At 36.1% G+C, this 19,001-nt stretch overlaps 1 protein-coding gene across 3 annotated transcripts in view; it reads left to right on the top strand.

Moving 5' to 3' along the window:
- Positions 1-19,001, top strand: part of oys (lysophospholipid acyltransferase 6) — a 325,432-nt gene that overhangs the window by 171,322 nt on the left and 135,109 nt on the right. For all 3 annotated transcript variants that reach the window (XM_090411054.1, XM_090411053.1, XM_090411055.1), the window contains exon 9: positions 13,087-13,177. In XM_090411054.1, coding sequence (XP_090267180.1) covers positions 13,087-13,177 — 91 coding nt within the window. The remainder of the gene's footprint in view (positions 1-13,086; positions 13,178-19,001) is intronic.

The following is a 19,001-nucleotide window of genomic DNA, read 5'->3' as shown; positions in this document are numbered from 1 at the left end:
ATCTTTTAATTGGCATAAAACTGAGTAATATGGCTGGTTGACTTCTCTCTTTCTCTAACACAAATTCCTTCAGTAAAACTTTACACAAACAGTTGTGGTCTATTTGCACTTAACTATACGCTTCGGCTATCTTACTTGGTTTCCTGCTCTTAAGTTTGCGTTTATTTAGGAACAGTGCATTGTAAAATAAACAATCAGGCAGCACTCTATTGACATATAATTAAAACACATTTATTTACAAAAAAAAAACAAAGTACATTAAATAAGTGATAGGGAGGTTACTCTCTCTCTCCCTATCCTTATATACTTTTGGTATAAAGAAACAAACTTTCTCTTTTCAATATTAAATGACTATACAATGTAATAACTCTGTTACTTCTCTGCTTAAAAAAATCAAATTGCTGAGACTAATTTACTCATAAAGAGATTAGCTAACTATGGCAAGTTATCTTATAATTTATATTCCAGTTAACAACAAATCAGAGTACTCTCTTATAGATATTTCTTAATACTATTTCTTATCAGTCCATCTATGACATATCTCTTAGATTAAAAAAAGAATGTACATTAAAGGATGTAATACTCTTACAGAGGCTCTTTGTCACAACACCTTCCAAAGGTCCTGCATCAAAGTCACTATGGTTTTTCTATCATCACAGGCCTTAGGTTTCCATTTGGAGAGTTTTGTTTCAAGGGATGTTTCGTCAGAATATCAGCAGGTCCTGGACTGCAGTCTTTCCAGTACTCAAAAAAGCTCAAGCAAGAAGTTTCAGCATACAGGCTTGAAGATTACTCTGCGGCTTTTGGCTTTGGTTGACTTCCCACAACACTAGGACATCCGACTGGCACTTGGCTTCGGCTGTTCTCCCAATTTTTTCCTCTGGCGTGGGTTCGCCCTAAAGTCTGGTCCTCTGGGTCCGACTGCTTCTGGTTTTCCACCGACTGCCTCTGGCTCCCTTCGGTAACAGCACTTCGCATCTCCTGCTTTGGTAACTGGATCTCACCTCCCCTCTGTCAGCAACTGGACCTGGACTCTCCTCACGATGTTCGGCTCAGTCCCCTTTTATTTTCGCCTTCTCGGGACCTTGCACCAAGGGTTGTAAACCCAGAAAAAATCGACAGTTCTCCTTGATCTTTTTGTTAAGGCTGACCCCTTCTTTCTTCTCCTCTGTGTACTCTTTTTTTTTTTTTTGTCTTGTCAGGAAGCGACAAGACAAAAACTTCTCTGAAACTAGCGGATCTCTTTGATACTAACTTTGAAGGCGTTCATGCGCAGAGCTTGCAATCAACTTTCTCACACACTTAATCGTAAACAACTTCCTTGTGCTCTTATACATAGCTATTATACAAAACTTCCAATGGCAAAGCATTGCCTTTGTTTTTGATATTCTAGAAACTTTAGTTAAAACAGTAAATACAATCAATTCCCATAGGGTTATTTACATTAATCTTTAACATAAAATACATAGAGACAAACAAGGTCATTTTTGTAACAGTTCTCATGAGATTTGACCTTCGTAAAAATCGATGTAAAGCACTTTGGTATTTCTAAGCTACATAGAGTTTTACAACACAACTGAGGAACATTAGTAACATCAGTCTAGATCATGTCGAACGGGTAACTTCTGATACTGGTTTTGATGCTAATGAATTAAAAATTAAATTAAAACATTATAATTCACATCTGTAGACAAATTAAAATATTTTCATTTGTATGCAGATGAATCATCTCATATGAAATGTAATTATTGTTGCTCATGGCTGAATGTACTGCATTTAATTTCTGCAGCAATGTGGAAGTTACACCGAGTTCCTGATAAAACATATTCTTCTTGATAATATTCATTTGGTGAAATAAGTAAATTTTGGAGCATGTTCAAGTACACAAATGGACTGTCACAAATATATTCTTCCTGAACATTGAGGATGCTCATTTCTTGAAATCCTGACCTTCTACTTATTAACTGTACCACTACATGAAATGTACAGGATGATCAAAATTAAAGTATCCCTGTTTAAGGTCTTGTGGAGTCCCATCCAGTGATCCAAATGCTGCAAAACTTTGCAGGAATACATTGTGCATCATGGATGCAGTATCCCAAGGGAAAAGAGAAGAAAAAAAAAAGCAGTTCCGAAATTTACTGCTGGCAGGGTGGGGAGGTTGTAAACACCAAATACATGGAATTTACATATCACACAACTCAGCAGGTGCCAGGAGGGTTTAAAAAGATGGGCATGGGATTTTTACCTTCATTCTAGTTGTTAATACTATCCACAGTGATGACACTAGCCTTGCCTCAATGTGCTTTGCTCGTGAAGCTACCTAAACAATTGCAATGCTGTTGCTACACTCTGCAAATCTCCATGTGCTTTGCGAAGGATTATTAGTCATTTAGAAAAGAATCATTGGGAGTTAGACCTGGAAGAGGTCGCAACCCAATCCATTCACAAAAGTGAATAAAGTTGCTACTACCATTGTGGAGCAGGCCATGAATAACAGCATTAGTTCCTGCATTGCATGTGCTGTATCAAGACATGGATGTGCCTTACACAACTGTCTGAAGAATTCTATGGAGATTCTGCATTTCTACCCATTCAAGATAATGCTGACACAGGAGTTGCCCTCACAGGACTTTGAGTCATCTGACATTAGCTTTAACATTCCTTGCTCGAGTGAAGTTGGATGCTGTGCGGCCATGGATGGGAAGATGAGGCTCAGTTTCACCTGAACAGAGCTGTGAATACCCACAATTGCTTGATATGGGGCTATGCAAAACCTGCATACAATCCAACAAATTTTTTTGCATTCACCCAAAGTTGCTGTCTGGTGTGAGTTTACAGCTTCATTTATCGTTGGACTATTCTTTTTTGAGGACATTTGCCAATCAGGTCCTGTGACCTGCTCAATTACTGCCAAGAGGTATCGCAATATGATAAATGCCTGGCATGGATTCAGTCGTTTTCATGCTTGATGGTGTCGCTCCATGTATTGGTCAATTCATACAGGAGGTTCTTCGAGAACATTTCATGGAAGCCAGAGTGATTAGCCGTGCATTTCCCACTGCATGGCCACCTTGTTCACCTGATCTGGGCCCCCCTGTGACTTATGGCTCAGGGTGTTTCTCAAAGACGGGGTTTATCGGGATCATCCTGATAACTTGCCAGTGCTGAAAGACAGCAGCATGCGTGCAACATCAGTCCCAACCAGCTTTTTTCTGACATTGAATGCACTGTGCAAAGGATGCAGTTTGTGGCATGTCAGGAAGGGCAGCACATTGAACAGTACAGCTCATGAATACATAATGGAAGTGAATAAAAATTTCAGAAAAATTACTACATTTACATTCGGTACATCATACAGTACCCCTTAGTGGTGAATTTTGGAACTACTTTTTTCCCTGCGGTTTCACTACTTCATGATGCACAGTGTATTCTTGCATAGTTTTGCATCATTTGGATCACTGGGCGGCACTCCAGAAGGCCTTAAACAGGGATACTTTAATTTGATCTCCCTATACATATCACTAAAAATTAGAGACTTCAGGACTCAATTTTGAGTCAAGTCTTTAATTGAGGTCAAGTCTAATCAAGTCTCTAATCTCAGATTATCGTGCACAAAATGATAATGTTGCTTTTTACTATCCTCTCTGATGTCTTAAAAAAATCTGTCAATTGTACGATTTTAGATATAAATTAAATTATACTTGCCAAGAAATAATGTTCTCGTGTAATCTTTTACCCAGGTGTGTGTGTGTGTGAAGTGTTTTCACAATGATGATACTTGTATGTAGAGGCTGTTGACTTCAATCAATTGCTTTTGTATCCATTATGCAAAGCATGCTTCTTTTTTGGAAGTATATATTGCTATACACTATGGGAAGGGTCATTACCTAGACTGATTTTCATCATAGGTAAAATCAGTCATCCATTCCTACCAAGGAATGTTTATAATAGAACATTCATCATCATCATCATCAAATTCCTGCCATGTACCCTCAAGGGGTGTACAGGATATGACAGTACTACATGAAAAAATTACATCATTACTAACTTCCTATCTACAATTTTCCTCCAAATCAGTCTGTTACTTGTCAAGACTCCAACATTATCAGATCTTATATTTCTATCGTCTAAGGCACTTTGTACCGTATCAATCCACCTATATCTTGGTCTTCCTCTGGGTCGTTTTCCTGCCAACCTGGCAGAGAACACTTGTTTTGCTAATCTTTCCTCTCCCATTCTATTTAAGTGACCATACCATCTGAGATTAGCTCTGCTAACGCATTCCTGGATGCTGACAATGTCAAGTTCTTTCCTAATATCCTCATTTTTAATATGATATTGCCATTGATGCCATCTGTTCACGCCTCTAATCTTTCTCAGGACTCTCATATCTGCGGTCTCTAGTCTTTGGTCAAGTGTTTTACTTCTGACCCAGCTCTCAGATCCATAAGTTAAAATTGGTTTGAACACAGTCTTGTATACAGCTAATTTAGTGTTCCGACTAATTTCTTTCTTATTCCATATGAATTTATTCAATTGACTTCCCACGATACCAGCTTTGCTGATTCTGTTGTCTATTTCTATATTTAGTTTACCATCTTCAGTAAAAATTGTGCCTAAGTAGCTGAAATGTTTTACTTGTTCCACAGGCTCTCCATTCACAACACAGTTGACATTTTCAATGATTCTGCCTATTTTCATTGTCTTTGTCTTTTTATTGCTGACCTTCATACCATATCTATTACAACAGCTATTCAATTTAGTCAGAGAATCTTGCAGACTTGTAGCGGATTTATTTAGAAGTATAACATCATCCGCATAAAGCAAAGAGCTGACATTAACATCTCCAATTTTGATATCAGGTTTAATACCACATTCCTTCATAATGTGATCCATATAGATAATGAATAACAGAGGGGATAATGTACATCCTTGTCTCACACCAGATTTAACATTAAACCATCTTCCTGTACTTCCTTCAATTCTAACTGCTGACTCACAACTCAAATAAAGACTAAGTATTGCTTGATATAATGCCCCATTGACACCATATAACTGCAGCGTATTGAATAGCTTCTCTCTTGGCACCTTGTCATATGCCTTTTCCAAATCGACAAAACTTAAATACAGATCTTTGTTATATTCCCATGCTTTCTCGACTATTTGTCGTAAAGTGAAGATCTGACCCTGACAGCCTCTATTTGGCCTGAATCCAGCTTTTTCTTCACCAAGCTTTTCTTCCACAATTCTTCTCAACCGTTTCTCAAGTATACTTGCATAGATCTTGCCAGGAACACTCAGTAGGGAAATACCTCTGTAATTCTCACATTCAGTTTTATTTCCCTTTTTATATATGGGTACTATGAGAGCTCTACTCCAATCATCGGGAATTCGTCCCTCTGTCCAGGCTTTCTGAACTATGCAGTGCAGCCACTGTAAGACTCTTATACCACCATACTTCAGCATTTCTGGTCGAATATCATCTACTCCTGCTGCCTTTCCACATTTCAAGCCTTTGATGGCTTTTTCTACTTCAAGTATGGATATGTATTCCTGACTGCATGCCTGGTCAGTGTTTTTTATCACCGTGCTGTCATCACTGCTTGTTTCATTTAGCAGTTTTTCAAAGTAATTACTCCATACTTCAAGGATATCTTTTTCTCCTGTTTTCATTTCACCTTTATCATCTCTAATTCCTTTTACAGCACTCTTTCCTCCATTCCTAAGCTTCTTCAACAACCTCCAGAATATTTTGCCACCTTCTTGATATTTATTTTCTATATTCTTGCCAAAGTCCTCCCATGACTTTTGTTTAGCTAGTTTTACACACTGTTTAGCTTTCTTACATTTGTCTCTGTATTCTGTAAGAGTAAAAGCTGACTTATTTGCCAGGAACTTTTGATATGCTTTCTTCTTTTCCTTCACTGCCTCTTTAACTTCCTGTGTCCACCAGGGAGTTCTGATTTTTTTATCTTTGCACACAACCTCACCACATGCCTCTCTGGCAGAATCAATCAATGTTTCCTTCAGATTTTGCCACTGAATCTCCAAGGTTTGATTCCTGTTCTCAAACTCTTTCATTTTCTTTTCAATAATATTTCTGTATTTTAGTCTACAGTTTACATCTGAGAGCTGCTCAATTTTTATTAGCTTTAAAACTTTCTTACATGTTATTCTTTTCAATATGAAATTCAATTTTATCCTGCTCAAGACTAAATAGTGATCACTTCCAATTTCAAATCCTCTGTACACTCTGGTGTCCTGCACCAGGGAGAAAACATCACTATCAACAATAACATAGTCAATGAGACTTTTCTTATTCCTAGCCTCTTCTCTCCATGTGAATTTGTGCACATTTTTATGTTGGAACATGGTGTTAGTAATAACCAGTCCATGTCCTGAGCAGAAATCCAACAGATATTTGCCATTATTATTAGCTTTGCTCTTTTCTCCAAATTTTCCCAAAATATTTTTGTATGTCTCACAATCATTTCCTACTCTACTATTTAGATCCCCAACAAGGACCAACTTTTCCTTTTTCATTGTGTCAGTTGCTTTTTCTAAAGCCTCAAAAAATTCCTCCACTTCTACCTTAGTAGAACCTTCTGTGGGACCATAGGCACAAATAAGTCTCATTGTCCAGTTCCCCATTCTCATATTTGCCCACATTACTCTACTTGAGACTGACTGCCATTCAAGAAGATTAGCCTCGTATTTTGTGTTGAATACTATGGCTACTCCTTCTTTTCCTTGATTGTTATTGCCTGAATATAACATTTTGTATTTATTGCTCAGAAAGATCTCACCAGTTTTGGTCTTTTTTGTTTCAGTCACCCCTATTATGTCGATCTGGTACTTATCTAATTCCTCAGCTAGCTCCATTTCTTTGCCATTCAGGCTTCTTACGTTGATAGTACCGATCTTTAACTCTAGTGATGTTGAGTTGGGGTTTGTTTTCAGATTTGTTCCAGTAGCTGACTTTTCGCTGTTCGCCCTGGTTCCCTGGCGAAAACAACGGGGGCCTTGTTTAACCGGGCGACGCCCCAGCCGGCATGAAATTTTGTCATGTTGTACCATCATTTTTTATTTTGGTTTAACCAATAAGAATACAATTTGGTCGGCTAAATCCCAAATTGCCAGCCCATCCTCGTTCGTTCAGTATCAAAGTAGATACCCAACAGGGTGCACCACGAGAAGGTGAGGATTGGACATTAGGTCAGAAGCCCTGGTCGGTTCTCCGCATTCCTTTAAAGGCTATGTGGAGGTCTCCTCTCAGTTATACAGCTTTGACCCTTAAGCACCCCTAATAGAACATTGGCTAATAAAATTCTTACAGCAAACCCCCCCCCCCAGATTGTTGTAACATTTCATTAACAAAGAAAATAAGATTACAGAGGATTGATACTTCTCCACTACATTTCATCAGTCATGAACAAGATATGAATACTGTGCCAACAAGTGATTAAAGTTGCCTTCTTTCTGCTGAACAAGATTTCAAGTCTCCTTAGATATCCAAACCTGCCACTTAAGTAACCTGGAATTTACCAGATTACTTCTGAAATATGTTATGTAGGAAAGACAGACAGATCAGGGCAGATATGCATAGCAGAACATTTTAAGAATGTAGAGAATAAAAGGAAACAGAAATCAGGATTACCAGCACATACAACAGAATCCAAACACCAAGTTTTGTGGCACTTAACCGAAATTATTTACATAGACTGTAATTTCTACTCAAAAGCTTTTAAAGAGTCACCCAAAATGTTAACAAACCTGCACCAGTGGAGGGAAAAAAAAGGCATGATCTTACACACGTCTGGTCTTCTCTATAAAAAAAAATCTGATGCACACAGACTATGTTGGCATGCATTACATCACTAACCATCAGAATGCAACATTTTACATCATATTACATGCATGCATTCCATTTCTAGTCTTTTTCAAACATTTTATATTGTTATTTTTACCTGTTGTAGGTTTACTGTTGGTTTATTTTATAATTTTCTCCTGAAGAAGTGAATTATAGTTATTCACAAAACTAGAAGTGTTAAAATGAAAATATTTTTCTATAATTAATTCTATGTTGTATGCATACTGGTCTTAAATGTTATCGTGTTCTCCTACTACAGCAGTCTTTGAAGTCAGATTGTTTTTTTTTTTTTTTATCCCCTCAGAAAACTTATTTCTGCTTTTTTCCCACTAGGAAAATGCTTAGTAATCTACTCAGTTCATGGCTTTAGCTGTTCTGATAGTAAGAATTGCAAAAGTACATAGAGCTATCTTATATTCTACAAACTCATTTAATATTTTTAAATTACAGTAGTTTTGTATCGTATTCATCAGAATTTTTTTTCCCTTTAATTGTGCCATCAACATTCACTATAAAGCTTAGTGACTTATCACCATTGCTATTCTAAAGGAAATTTACTGTAGGAAACCTTCTACTGTAACAAACTGTTTCCATTGTCACCATGGGAATAGTTTGTTACAGTGAAATTGTATACATTTCCTATCAGCAGTTGATTGTTGGTAAAATTATATTACTTAAAAAATACATCAGTGATGTGATATTGGAATGTGTCCCTAGAGTTTGACGAATAAACAGGGGGCAGTGAAATGTATATGCAGTCTTATTAAGCAAACAGATTAAGAATAAGATGTTGAAGAATACTGTGTTCATAAGGATGATGTCAGCTAAAAAATTATAAGGCAGAAGCGAAAAGATTTACTCCTGCCTAGCTTTCTGTGTGATCGTTATATGAAAAGAAATAACTTTGCAAGCTAAAGTAACCTGAAAGAATTCTGTTGTTATGTTGTAAGTAAAAGAAAGAATGAATGAATGAATGTGAAAGAATAATTCTCTTGCATATTGGATAGTATCTGGATGGCAAATACAGTAGAGTTTGTTCATCTTATGAATGCTCATTTTGCTAAAAGCTATCAACTTGTGTATTATGCAGCATAGAGCTAAATCCCACTTCCACATTGGATGAAGGAACTCAGTAAGTGGGTGTATGAGGAGGAGGTACTAGATGCATAAACTAAGATTTCGTTGATAAAGGCTGTTGGGATATTAGCATAGATGATGCTAAAAGAATATTAAGCTGAATTAACTGGGCCTTTGACCTGGCTATATAATTTGAGTCTCAGCATAGGTAAGATTCTACAAGAGAAGAAAGAATATATGATAATCACATTACAAAAGGTGGTGCAAAGACTGATGTGTCTACCTACTGACTTGTCGTTATCTCTGGAGTGGTGATGATTTGAAAAAAGTTAGTAAGAGATTGCATACAGAAATGAGTTGACAGAGAATCTATACTTTGCAATGAACAGCATTGGTTTATTAAGGGAAGGTCATGTTTGAGTAGCTTGCTCACATTTTATAATAACATTAACATTCAGTTAGATAAGAGGAATGGAAATACCATGATACTTTTGGACTTTGCTAAAGCTTTTGACAGGACACAGCATGGAAGGCTATTACATAAGCTGGAGTATATATGGGGTTGAATTATTAATTCAACCCCATAATTAGCTTGGATTAAAGAATAGCTGACTGAGAGACATCAAAAAAGTAGTGTTTGGTGGATGTGAATCTGCAGAATTTATGGTGACCAGTTGAGTATCCTATCCTAGAGATCAGTCCTTGGTTCATTGTTATTCAATCTTTACATTAATGACACTATGAAAGATTTGACAGGAGAATGACAGCTATTCGGTGATGCTGCAAAGACATCATGAATGTTAGTCACATCAGGAATGTGACTGGCATTCAGTATTTACAGAATATTTACATAAACTGGTATTGTAAAAATGATTGTCCATTGTTAGTAAATGTTCAGTTACTCCCTTTGGTGTAATGAATTATGTAGTGGCATATGAGTCCTTGGAGGGGTTGAATAATAATCATATGTTGGTGGTATTATACTAGAAGAAACTGACAAGGCTTAGGAATTTTGGAGTTTTAGCAGGTTTGAGGTTGAAGTTCAAGGGACATTTAGCAGAGATTTCAAATACAACTTAGAAGATAATTGCAATGCTGAAAAAGAACATTGATATGTAAGGATATGGAGGTCATTTTGCTTCTTTATGAGGTACAACCTTACTTGAACTACTGGACACAGATCCGGTCCAGTGGTTTCTGTGGTGATTCTAATCCAGTTGAGAGAATGTAAAGAGAGTGTTAAAGATAACTAGGATTGTGGAATATAGATTATGAAGACAGATTGAGAATTTGTAGGACTACAGGTATCAGCAAACAGAGAAAGAGGGATGATATGATAGTGAGACCTGCCAACTTCTGAATGGGACATAGAATACCAGTAGATGGAATTTTTCATTTTATGGAATGGGAGAGGATGAGAGGGCATCCATAAAAGTTGAAAATGAATGCAGTCAAGAAAAGAGTGAGAGCTAGATTTTTTCCCCTCATTGAGTGGTGTGTGATTGGAATGGGTTGCTTTTGGATGTGGTGAGTGCAGATGGTGGGAATGAATTCAAGAGAAGGTATGACTTGTAATGTTGAGTGATGTGTATGGTCTCCTTCGATGAGTCCTTGACTCCCTGGAGGTCTCTTTCTCCCTGGTCATTTGTTTGCACAGGATTGTGTTAAGGGTTTTGAGATCTCATGTATGGGCTTGTATATACAAGATGTGTTCAAAAAAGACCAAAATTTTGCTAATAAAGACTTTATTACTCATTTTACAACATTTTAAGTGTTGTCCCTTTCAAAGTAGCCCCCTCTACTGGCAATACACCTTTCTCAACCTTTCTTCCGTTGTTGGAATGCTTCCTGGAACTCACTTTCTGTGATGGCATTCCAACAACGGAAGAAACGTTGAGAAAGGTGTATTGCCAGTAGAGGGGGCTACATTGAAAGGGACAAAGCTTAAAATGTTGTAAAATGAGTAATAAAGTCTTTATTAGCAAAATTTTGGTCTTTTTTGAACACATCTTGTATATACAAGCCCATACATGAGATCTCAAAGCCCTTAACACAATCCTGTGCAAACAAATGACCAGGGTGAAAGAGACCTCCAGGGAGTCAAGGACTCATCGAAGGAGACCATACACATCACTCAACATTACAAGTCATATCAAATCACAGTATGAACTCTCTCGATGTGGTCTTTGTCTATTGATGTAGGAGGTCGTCCAGGCCTGGGATCTTCATCGACCAATATTCTGACCTTTTTAAAATGCTTAAACCACTCATAGCACTGCATTTGGCTCATACAGTCCTCCCCGTATGCCTGGGAGGACTGTATTGGTTAAGTAATTGAAATGTCTGTAAAATTTTTACCAAGTTTGCAGCAAAATTTCACACACACACACATGTTGTTCTTCATTCAAGCTCTTTCATTGTCACTTTGTCAGTAATCTGACGAACTGCTTGTGCACTTGCTCACTTCAGCAGATGTAACTCAATGACTAATGCTCCTGGCAGAATGGAGCAAATGGCAGTTTATTGTCAAAACTTGCCACTAGGTGTGCTCAGTAGCCATGGCATGCTATTTAAAAAGTTCGGTCTTTTTTTAAACACCCTCGTGCGTGCGTGCGTGCGTGTGTGTTGCTTTTGTGTGTATACACACACACATATAAGGTTGGTCTGAAAAGTTCTCAGCCTAACAGTGAAAAAACGAATTTATAAATTCGAAATTGTTTCTATTTTTCAACATAATCTCCCTTAAGACTAATGCATTTATTCCAGTGATGCTCCAGCGCCATTATCCTGCCCCTGTAGTGGTTCTCAGTAAGATCTGCAAAATACCCCTCTACAGCTGCAATCACCTCTTGATTCGAAGAATAACGTTGACCAGCGAGGAAGATTTTTAGTTTTGGGAAGAGAGAGAAGTCGGAGTTGGCCAAATCTGGGTAATAGGGTGGATGTTCCAACAGTTCATAGTGCAGAGCCATTAATTTTCCCATTGCAAAAACACCTTTGTGGGCAGGCACATTGTCCTGATGAAAGATGATATTTTTCTTCTGCAAACTTTTCTCGTGAATTTTTTCATCTAGTCTGGTTAAAAGATTGGAATATTATTGTTCCCTGGTTGTTGTTTTACACTTTTCAAGATAATTAATAAACAAAATGCCTTTAGCATCCCAAAACGCCAATGCCATGACCTTTCCTACTGATGGAACTGACTTTGTCTTCTTTGGTGCTGAACAACTGGCTTCTGTCCACTGTTTTGACTGCTGTTGGATTCTGGTGTGCAATGGTGAATTCAAGTCTCATCCATTGTAATAAATCGATGCACAAAATCAATTTTATTCTTGTTAAAACAAACACTCCAAGCACTGTTCAGAGATTTTCATTTGAGTGCATTTTTGATCTGCTGTGAGCAAGTGCGGCACCAATCTTGTGCAAAGCTTTTTCACTTGCAATTCTTCATGCAAAATATATCCTACACGTTCTTTTGAAATGCCTATAGTCTCAGTAATTTCACACGCTTTGACTCACTGGTCATCCAATATCGTGCACTTCATCAATGATTTCTGGTGTTGTTACACCTTTTGGACTTCCTTCACGTGGATCATCTTCAAGACTGGTACGGCCACATTTAAACTCAGCAGCCCATTTCTTAATTATCGAAAACAAAGAAGAAGAGTTCCATTAACGTTTATGAACTTTGAATGAATTTCTTTTGCCGTTAAACCTTCTTTTACAAAGAATTTTATAACCATACGATACTCGATTTTATCCATTTCTAACGATACAGACAACACTTTTGCTTCAGACAGCTGTATAAAACAAACTACTTGATAGAATGGCTTGCAGTTTTACATGGATGCTTATGACAGGTGTACCAACTTAGGGAAAAAAAATTGCGCCAATAGTGTTGCCATCTATGATCCACGCCGAGAACTTTTCAGACCACCCTCATATATATATATCTCCACACACAAACACACTAATAGATTCCAAAATTAAAAACCATTATATGTATCTGCAAATTTTTGGAAATGCAGAAATCACATCATATCAGTTGATTAGAAAACAATGTTATATTATTGAATTTTTTATATATTTAATAATAATCATATATGCGTATTAAAATTATATGTTATTCTTTACAGATAGTGGTGGCAGAAAAACTAGGTGTTAGCATTTTTTGTGCCCTGTTTCTAGTTGTTGTTGTTCCATATTTTCCCATCACTTATCTTACTGGTAAGAATGATATCAGCTTTCTAAATTTCCATTGTTTTTTAAATATTATTATAACATCTAATATAATTAATGCAACCTCTCATTGCCAGTGATATCCGAATTGGCCCTAATTATAAAGTAATTACGATTATATAGAAATGCTGGGAAAAGTATCATAAGAAATAACATTAGGTGGATTATTTAGTTAGGCATTTGTTGTTATTGAGGAGATAAATCATTGTTAATCTACAGGTTCATATTAGTTATAAATTTAGTTATTTAGTTTGAGTTTTCTAATTAAATTCAAGTAGCAAGGTGTGCATTATATTTAATTGTAGAATTAGTTAACACTTCTTAATCTTCTTCTTCTTTCACTACGCATTATTCCCACTTCCTCGATCAATGATTTCTGGTGTCGTTACACTTTTTGGACTTCCTTCACATGGATCATCTTCAACATCTATTAATATAGTGAAATTATTACAATATTAATTTCACTGTATTAACACTTCTTAATAACTTATTTTAATTGTATTACAACACCAAACCAAATATTAAATTATGAAAGGATATTTATTAATTGGATTATATATCCTTTTACAATTTTGTAATTTTTTGGTGTTGTAATACTGATAAAATAAGTTATGAATTATGTCCAACACTTAAGTCTGTCAACAAGTTCTTTAACATAAATTAAAGATGCCAAGAAATTATATTCTTGGTATCATCCTTTATCCAAGTGTAAGCAAACAAAATTTGCGCATGAAGTAACTACATGACTGGGCTACTTGTATATAGATGTTAATGACTTCACGTCAATTACCTTAGTATCTCATAATGCAAGGCACAATTTCTTGGCATCTTTAATTTTTAGTATAACCAAGTCGAAAAATTTTCAACCAAGTTAGTCAACACTTAAGGTGACATGACAAGAAGCCATTAGCCCTTTGTTTCATACTGATATGAGTAGTTTTATATGATGTGTTATATGTTTGATGTATTCGTTAGCAAATGTAAATGGCTTATGGGAGGAAGGAGGAGTGTGTAAGAAAATATGTCAGAGGTGTGGTTGTGTGTGTGCCATTTAAGCAGATATGTTTCTCTATCAAATTCAAAGACTTGAATATGATAGAGTTGCAGAGGTGAATTTTGATATGATGTGGTGTTCTTGAAGCTGTATTAAGTCTTGGTTTTTGGCATAGTAGGCAGCTTTCTAATGATGGAGGGTAGTAGGTCGCCTAGCACCACCAACTTGTATGTCAATAATAACTAACTCATCTCCTCTGTTTACTGTAAGGTCAGCCTTCTTCAGTCCAATGTTGGTCCTGTAGTTTGGTTTTACTGCTATTATCCAGCCTTTGTTCTTGAATCTGCTCCTAACTTTCACTATTGCATTGCATCTTCTGATATGTACTCCATGTTTATGATGATAACAATGAGCAATGAGCCAGAGTTTTTATATTCTGATAGCCTTCTCTGTACTCTTGTCATCACGTCTTCTCTTAGTTATACTAGCTTGAGTCTGCAGAACATTGATTCTTGTTCTAATTAAATCTGTATATTCAAATCAAGGCAGGAAGTAAGTCCTAACACTTGATCCATTGATGTTGAGAGAGAACATATTTAGATTCTTGTAATGCAGCTCCATTGACTGAATGATACAACATTAAAGCTCTTCTCCTTTGTTCAGCTGAGGCAGTTGTAATTGGTGTCCTTCCATCAAGCACCCATCCAGAGGTATGTTGATAATCATCCTTAATGTATGAAGTCCTACAGGCAGCAAGACATAATTCTGAAGTGGAGAGAGAAAATTTCTGCAATCTGGTTAGTCATAATCTAGGCTAACCATTTGCAACATGGGAATCCCAAGATCTCCATGGTTGACAATGCCTAGAGAAATGCCAATGGCACATTGTGAGGAAGATGTAACCAAGAACATAACTGCTGAGCGAACAGCTGCATCCATCTGGGGCAGTACTGAGAGAGACAGAGACTTTACATAGGATTAACTTATTGTAAAGTAGTAAGAGTGGTGTAATTCAAAATGAAGAGCCTCTGTTCAGATTTAGGTGGGACATTTTAGCGAAAAGAGAGAAAAAAATCTGGAGTGGAGGGGAAACAGGAGAGGAGAGGCATGTTTTGTGTCCATCATGGGAGTTCTTATTTCAAACAGAAGGCTTTGTTGGAGTGACTTACTCACTCTCTAACCAACAGACCATGGGTTTGAAATTCACTGATGCTTATAAAAGTCTTTAGGTGGTAGATCATTTCTATCACCCAGTTTGAGGCTGCAACTTTGCTTCTTGGATGTCTAAAGTGGCTTGAAAAAGTTCCATATTGATCTTCAGAACAAAGTTAACCCCTGGTTTAAATTAGAATATGTTAAACTTGTAGATTTTTAAACTAAATATTTCTTCTGCATGTTTGCTGTCTTTTGTTGGCTGGCAGCATCTTCAGAAGATTTATAAGGAACATACAGAAAGATCTAAAATTCTTCAAACAGCTGTTATTTTACAAATTGGGAGATAGTGAAGAGTCAGTCATTCAGCCACGTGTATCATTAGATATATCACGTGCCGTCATTGATTGTTGCGCAAAACTTGAAGGTGATTAAGGACTTCCAGATATCATGAAGTTTAATTTCTTGATTTCTGTTTAATGTGCTGTGTGAGCAAATTACTTCAACACACACACTTAAGATCAAAACACTTATGATTGAATATTCAGCGAGTCTTCTGGGATAACTGCTTGCATGGCATGTTAAACAGAAACTAATAAATTATACTTCATGACATCTGGAAGTCCTTAATTTGTGTATGTAACATTCAAGACCTCTGTCATGCCAGCAGTCACCTACAAGTTTAATGTAATTAAACTTCTATCTGTATAGTTTGCAAAATGCACATGATATGTCTAACGATATGCATGGCTGAATGACTGACTGTTCACTATCTTTCAATTTGTAAAATATTTGAAGCATTTTAGATTTATGTATGTTCCTTGTAAGTCTTCTAGAAGTCTTTTTTCTGGTTGTTCCTGACTTCACTTCGATGATTCCTGAATAGCGAACGGAGTAGGGACGAGCGAGAGAGATGTCCCACTCGAGTAGGAGCAGAGAATGCGCTGTATCGAGGCAGTGAGAATTTCGAGTCTGGGAAGAATGTAAAACGGACGGCGTAGTCGTAAGCCCATTGCGGAAGCTACCGACTGAAGGAGGACCCGAAATACACGCGGCCATTAACAGACATTCGGAAGAAAAAGACTGGGTAACGTAAAGACATTTGTTGTATGTTTAAATGAGACAGAATTTAATGTCAGATCATATTAGCCGGCAAAGGTTGGTCGATTGGTAGAGCCTCTGCTACTAATGGCTCAGTTAAGTAAGTTTGAGCGCGGTTAGTAGTTGGAAGGGGACCAATCGTTCGATGCTGTCGGCACACTCTCCCTCGATGAGTCTGTGGACTCCCTGGAGGTGTCAAAAAAATAATAATAATAATAAAAAGTCTTAAATTCTGTCAGCCATTGAAACATGTAGAAGAAATATTTAGTTTAAAAATCTATGAATTTAACCTATTCTAATTATTTACATAATTGATCAAAAGTCCCCATAGTTGTTAAAAATAAATAAATAAATAACCACTGGTTTATCTAATCCTGAGCTTGGCCATAGTGATAAAATGCACAGTATGTTTAAAATCTTTCATGGGAAGGATATTTTCATCTGTATTTCATATCTGAGAGTTGTTTCTCTATACACAATAGACAGTTTTCTTTTCAGTGGAATGCCTGTTGTTAACTTATCATTAAATATTCCATTATACCTCCAACATGTTGTTAACCTTACTGGTATCACAGCCTATTCCAAATTCTCTGTGCATTTCTGTATTTTGTATCATTGTAAATGATGACAATGATTCTGAAGAATCATTGTCATCATTTATATTATTCAGACATTTTTTATATTATTCAGATGTTTTGATGTATTCTCTCCATGTGAATTTTATGCACATTGTTATGTTAGAACATGATGATATAACTACTGACGCTATTTGCTCAGGATAGTAATTATCAGTGCTTTTTTTGGAATGGTATGCAAAAGTACAGTGTACTGGAACCTTTATTAATGGTGACATGTGGCATACAGATGTAATATCATTTTATTCAGCTTTTCCTGTTAGCAAAAAATATGTACCAACACCTGTTGTTTTCCAAAAAAAAAAAAAAAGTGCTTGTAATTACTCTCCTGAGCAGAAGTCCAGCAAGTACACTCTTAGTAGTCTTTCTTTTTTTTTCTCCAAATTTTCCAGTAACATTTTTTATTTATTTTTTCCTATAAAAAGGGAATAAAATTTTGAAAATTACAAAGGAATTGGAATTTACTTATTGTGCATCACAGGTAATATATAGGCAAGCATACTTGAGGATTCTAAGAAAAATTATGAAAGGGAAAACTTGGAAAAAATCAAGCTATTCAGGCCAAACAGAAGTCGTCATGACCAGCTTTTCACTTTAAGTAGAAATCATGGGAATATAATGAGGTCCATATTTAAATGTTGTAGGTCTGGAAATGTATACAGCAAGGTAGAAAGAAAAAATCTATTCAAAAACACTAGAATTGTATTGTATAAAAAGGATGCTATATTGAGCAATAATATATATGCATATACTCTTTAAACTTGGGAATCAGCACTTAAAATTGAAACAAGTACAAAAAGATGGTTTGATGTTAAATTAGGTGCGAGATAAGAGTGCAAACTATCTCCACTGTTATTCAGCATCTATATGAATCCCACTGTGAAGGAAGGTGGCATTAGGCCTGATATTAAAATTATTATCAGATCTTTACTTTATGCTGATGAGTACGCATCTGCAGGATTCCTTAAATAAATTGAATAACTGCTGTAACAAATTTGGTATGAAAATCAGCAATAAAAGACAAAGACTATAAATAGTAAGTAATGTTGAAAACATCAGCTGCATTCTGAATAGAGAGAATCTATAGAAGTAGTAAAATATTTCAACTATTTACACATCTGCAGGATTGCAAAAATGGCAATAGAAACAGACAGCAGAATAAGCAAAGCTAGTGTGGTGAGGAGTCATCTTATAAATTTATATTGAATATGAGCTGGGTTAGAAATAAAACAGTTTCTCAGAAAGATGTGACACAGATATGAGAGTGTGCTGAGAAAAATTAAAAAAGTGTATAGATGACATCAGTGGCAGAATCATATTAAAAATGATTAATTAGCATTTAGTAATGTGCAAGCAGAGCTAATCTAAGTTGGTATGGTCACTTAAACAATGGCAGAAGAAAGGTTAGCAAAACAGATGTTTGATGAGAAGATGACAGGAAAAAGACCAAGAACTAGGTGGATTGATTCAGTTAGAAGTGCCTTAAAAGATCAAAATATAAGATCTGACAATAGTGGATTCCTGACAGATTACAGACTTGAAGAAAATTGTTGATAGGAAGTTAGTAATAATGTTCTGTCACCATAGTTTCCTTTATATCTTTAGAGGATACTTCTTTGATGATGATTATATTCATTGGTATCTCATTAGTATCTTGTGATGTAAAGTGTCTCTGTTTGACAAGTAACAGTTTTTTTTTCACTGGTAAGTAATCTTTTCTTTTACTATTATTGAAATATTTCAGAATCTTCAGTGTTTAATTGATGAGATAATAAATTCTGTCTTTTACTGGTGAAAAAAAAAATGGTACCTCAGTATCATGTAACAGGATGTATATAAAATAAGCAAATTATTATATATATATTCCAGTATACATAATGGGATATTATATAATAATTTGCTCTGTTTCTGTAGATTAGATGCAGTATTT

This window comes from Typopeltis vanoorti, chromosome 21 (genome assembly GCF_054136105.1).
Source record: "Typopeltis vanoorti isolate ZY-2024b chromosome 21, IOZ_Tvanoo_1.0, whole genome shotgun sequence".
In the NCBI taxonomy this organism is placed as follows: Eukaryota; Metazoa; Arthropoda; class Arachnida; order Uropygi; family Thelyphonidae; genus Typopeltis; species Typopeltis vanoorti.
This window is presented reverse-complemented; position numbering and strand designations above follow the sequence as displayed.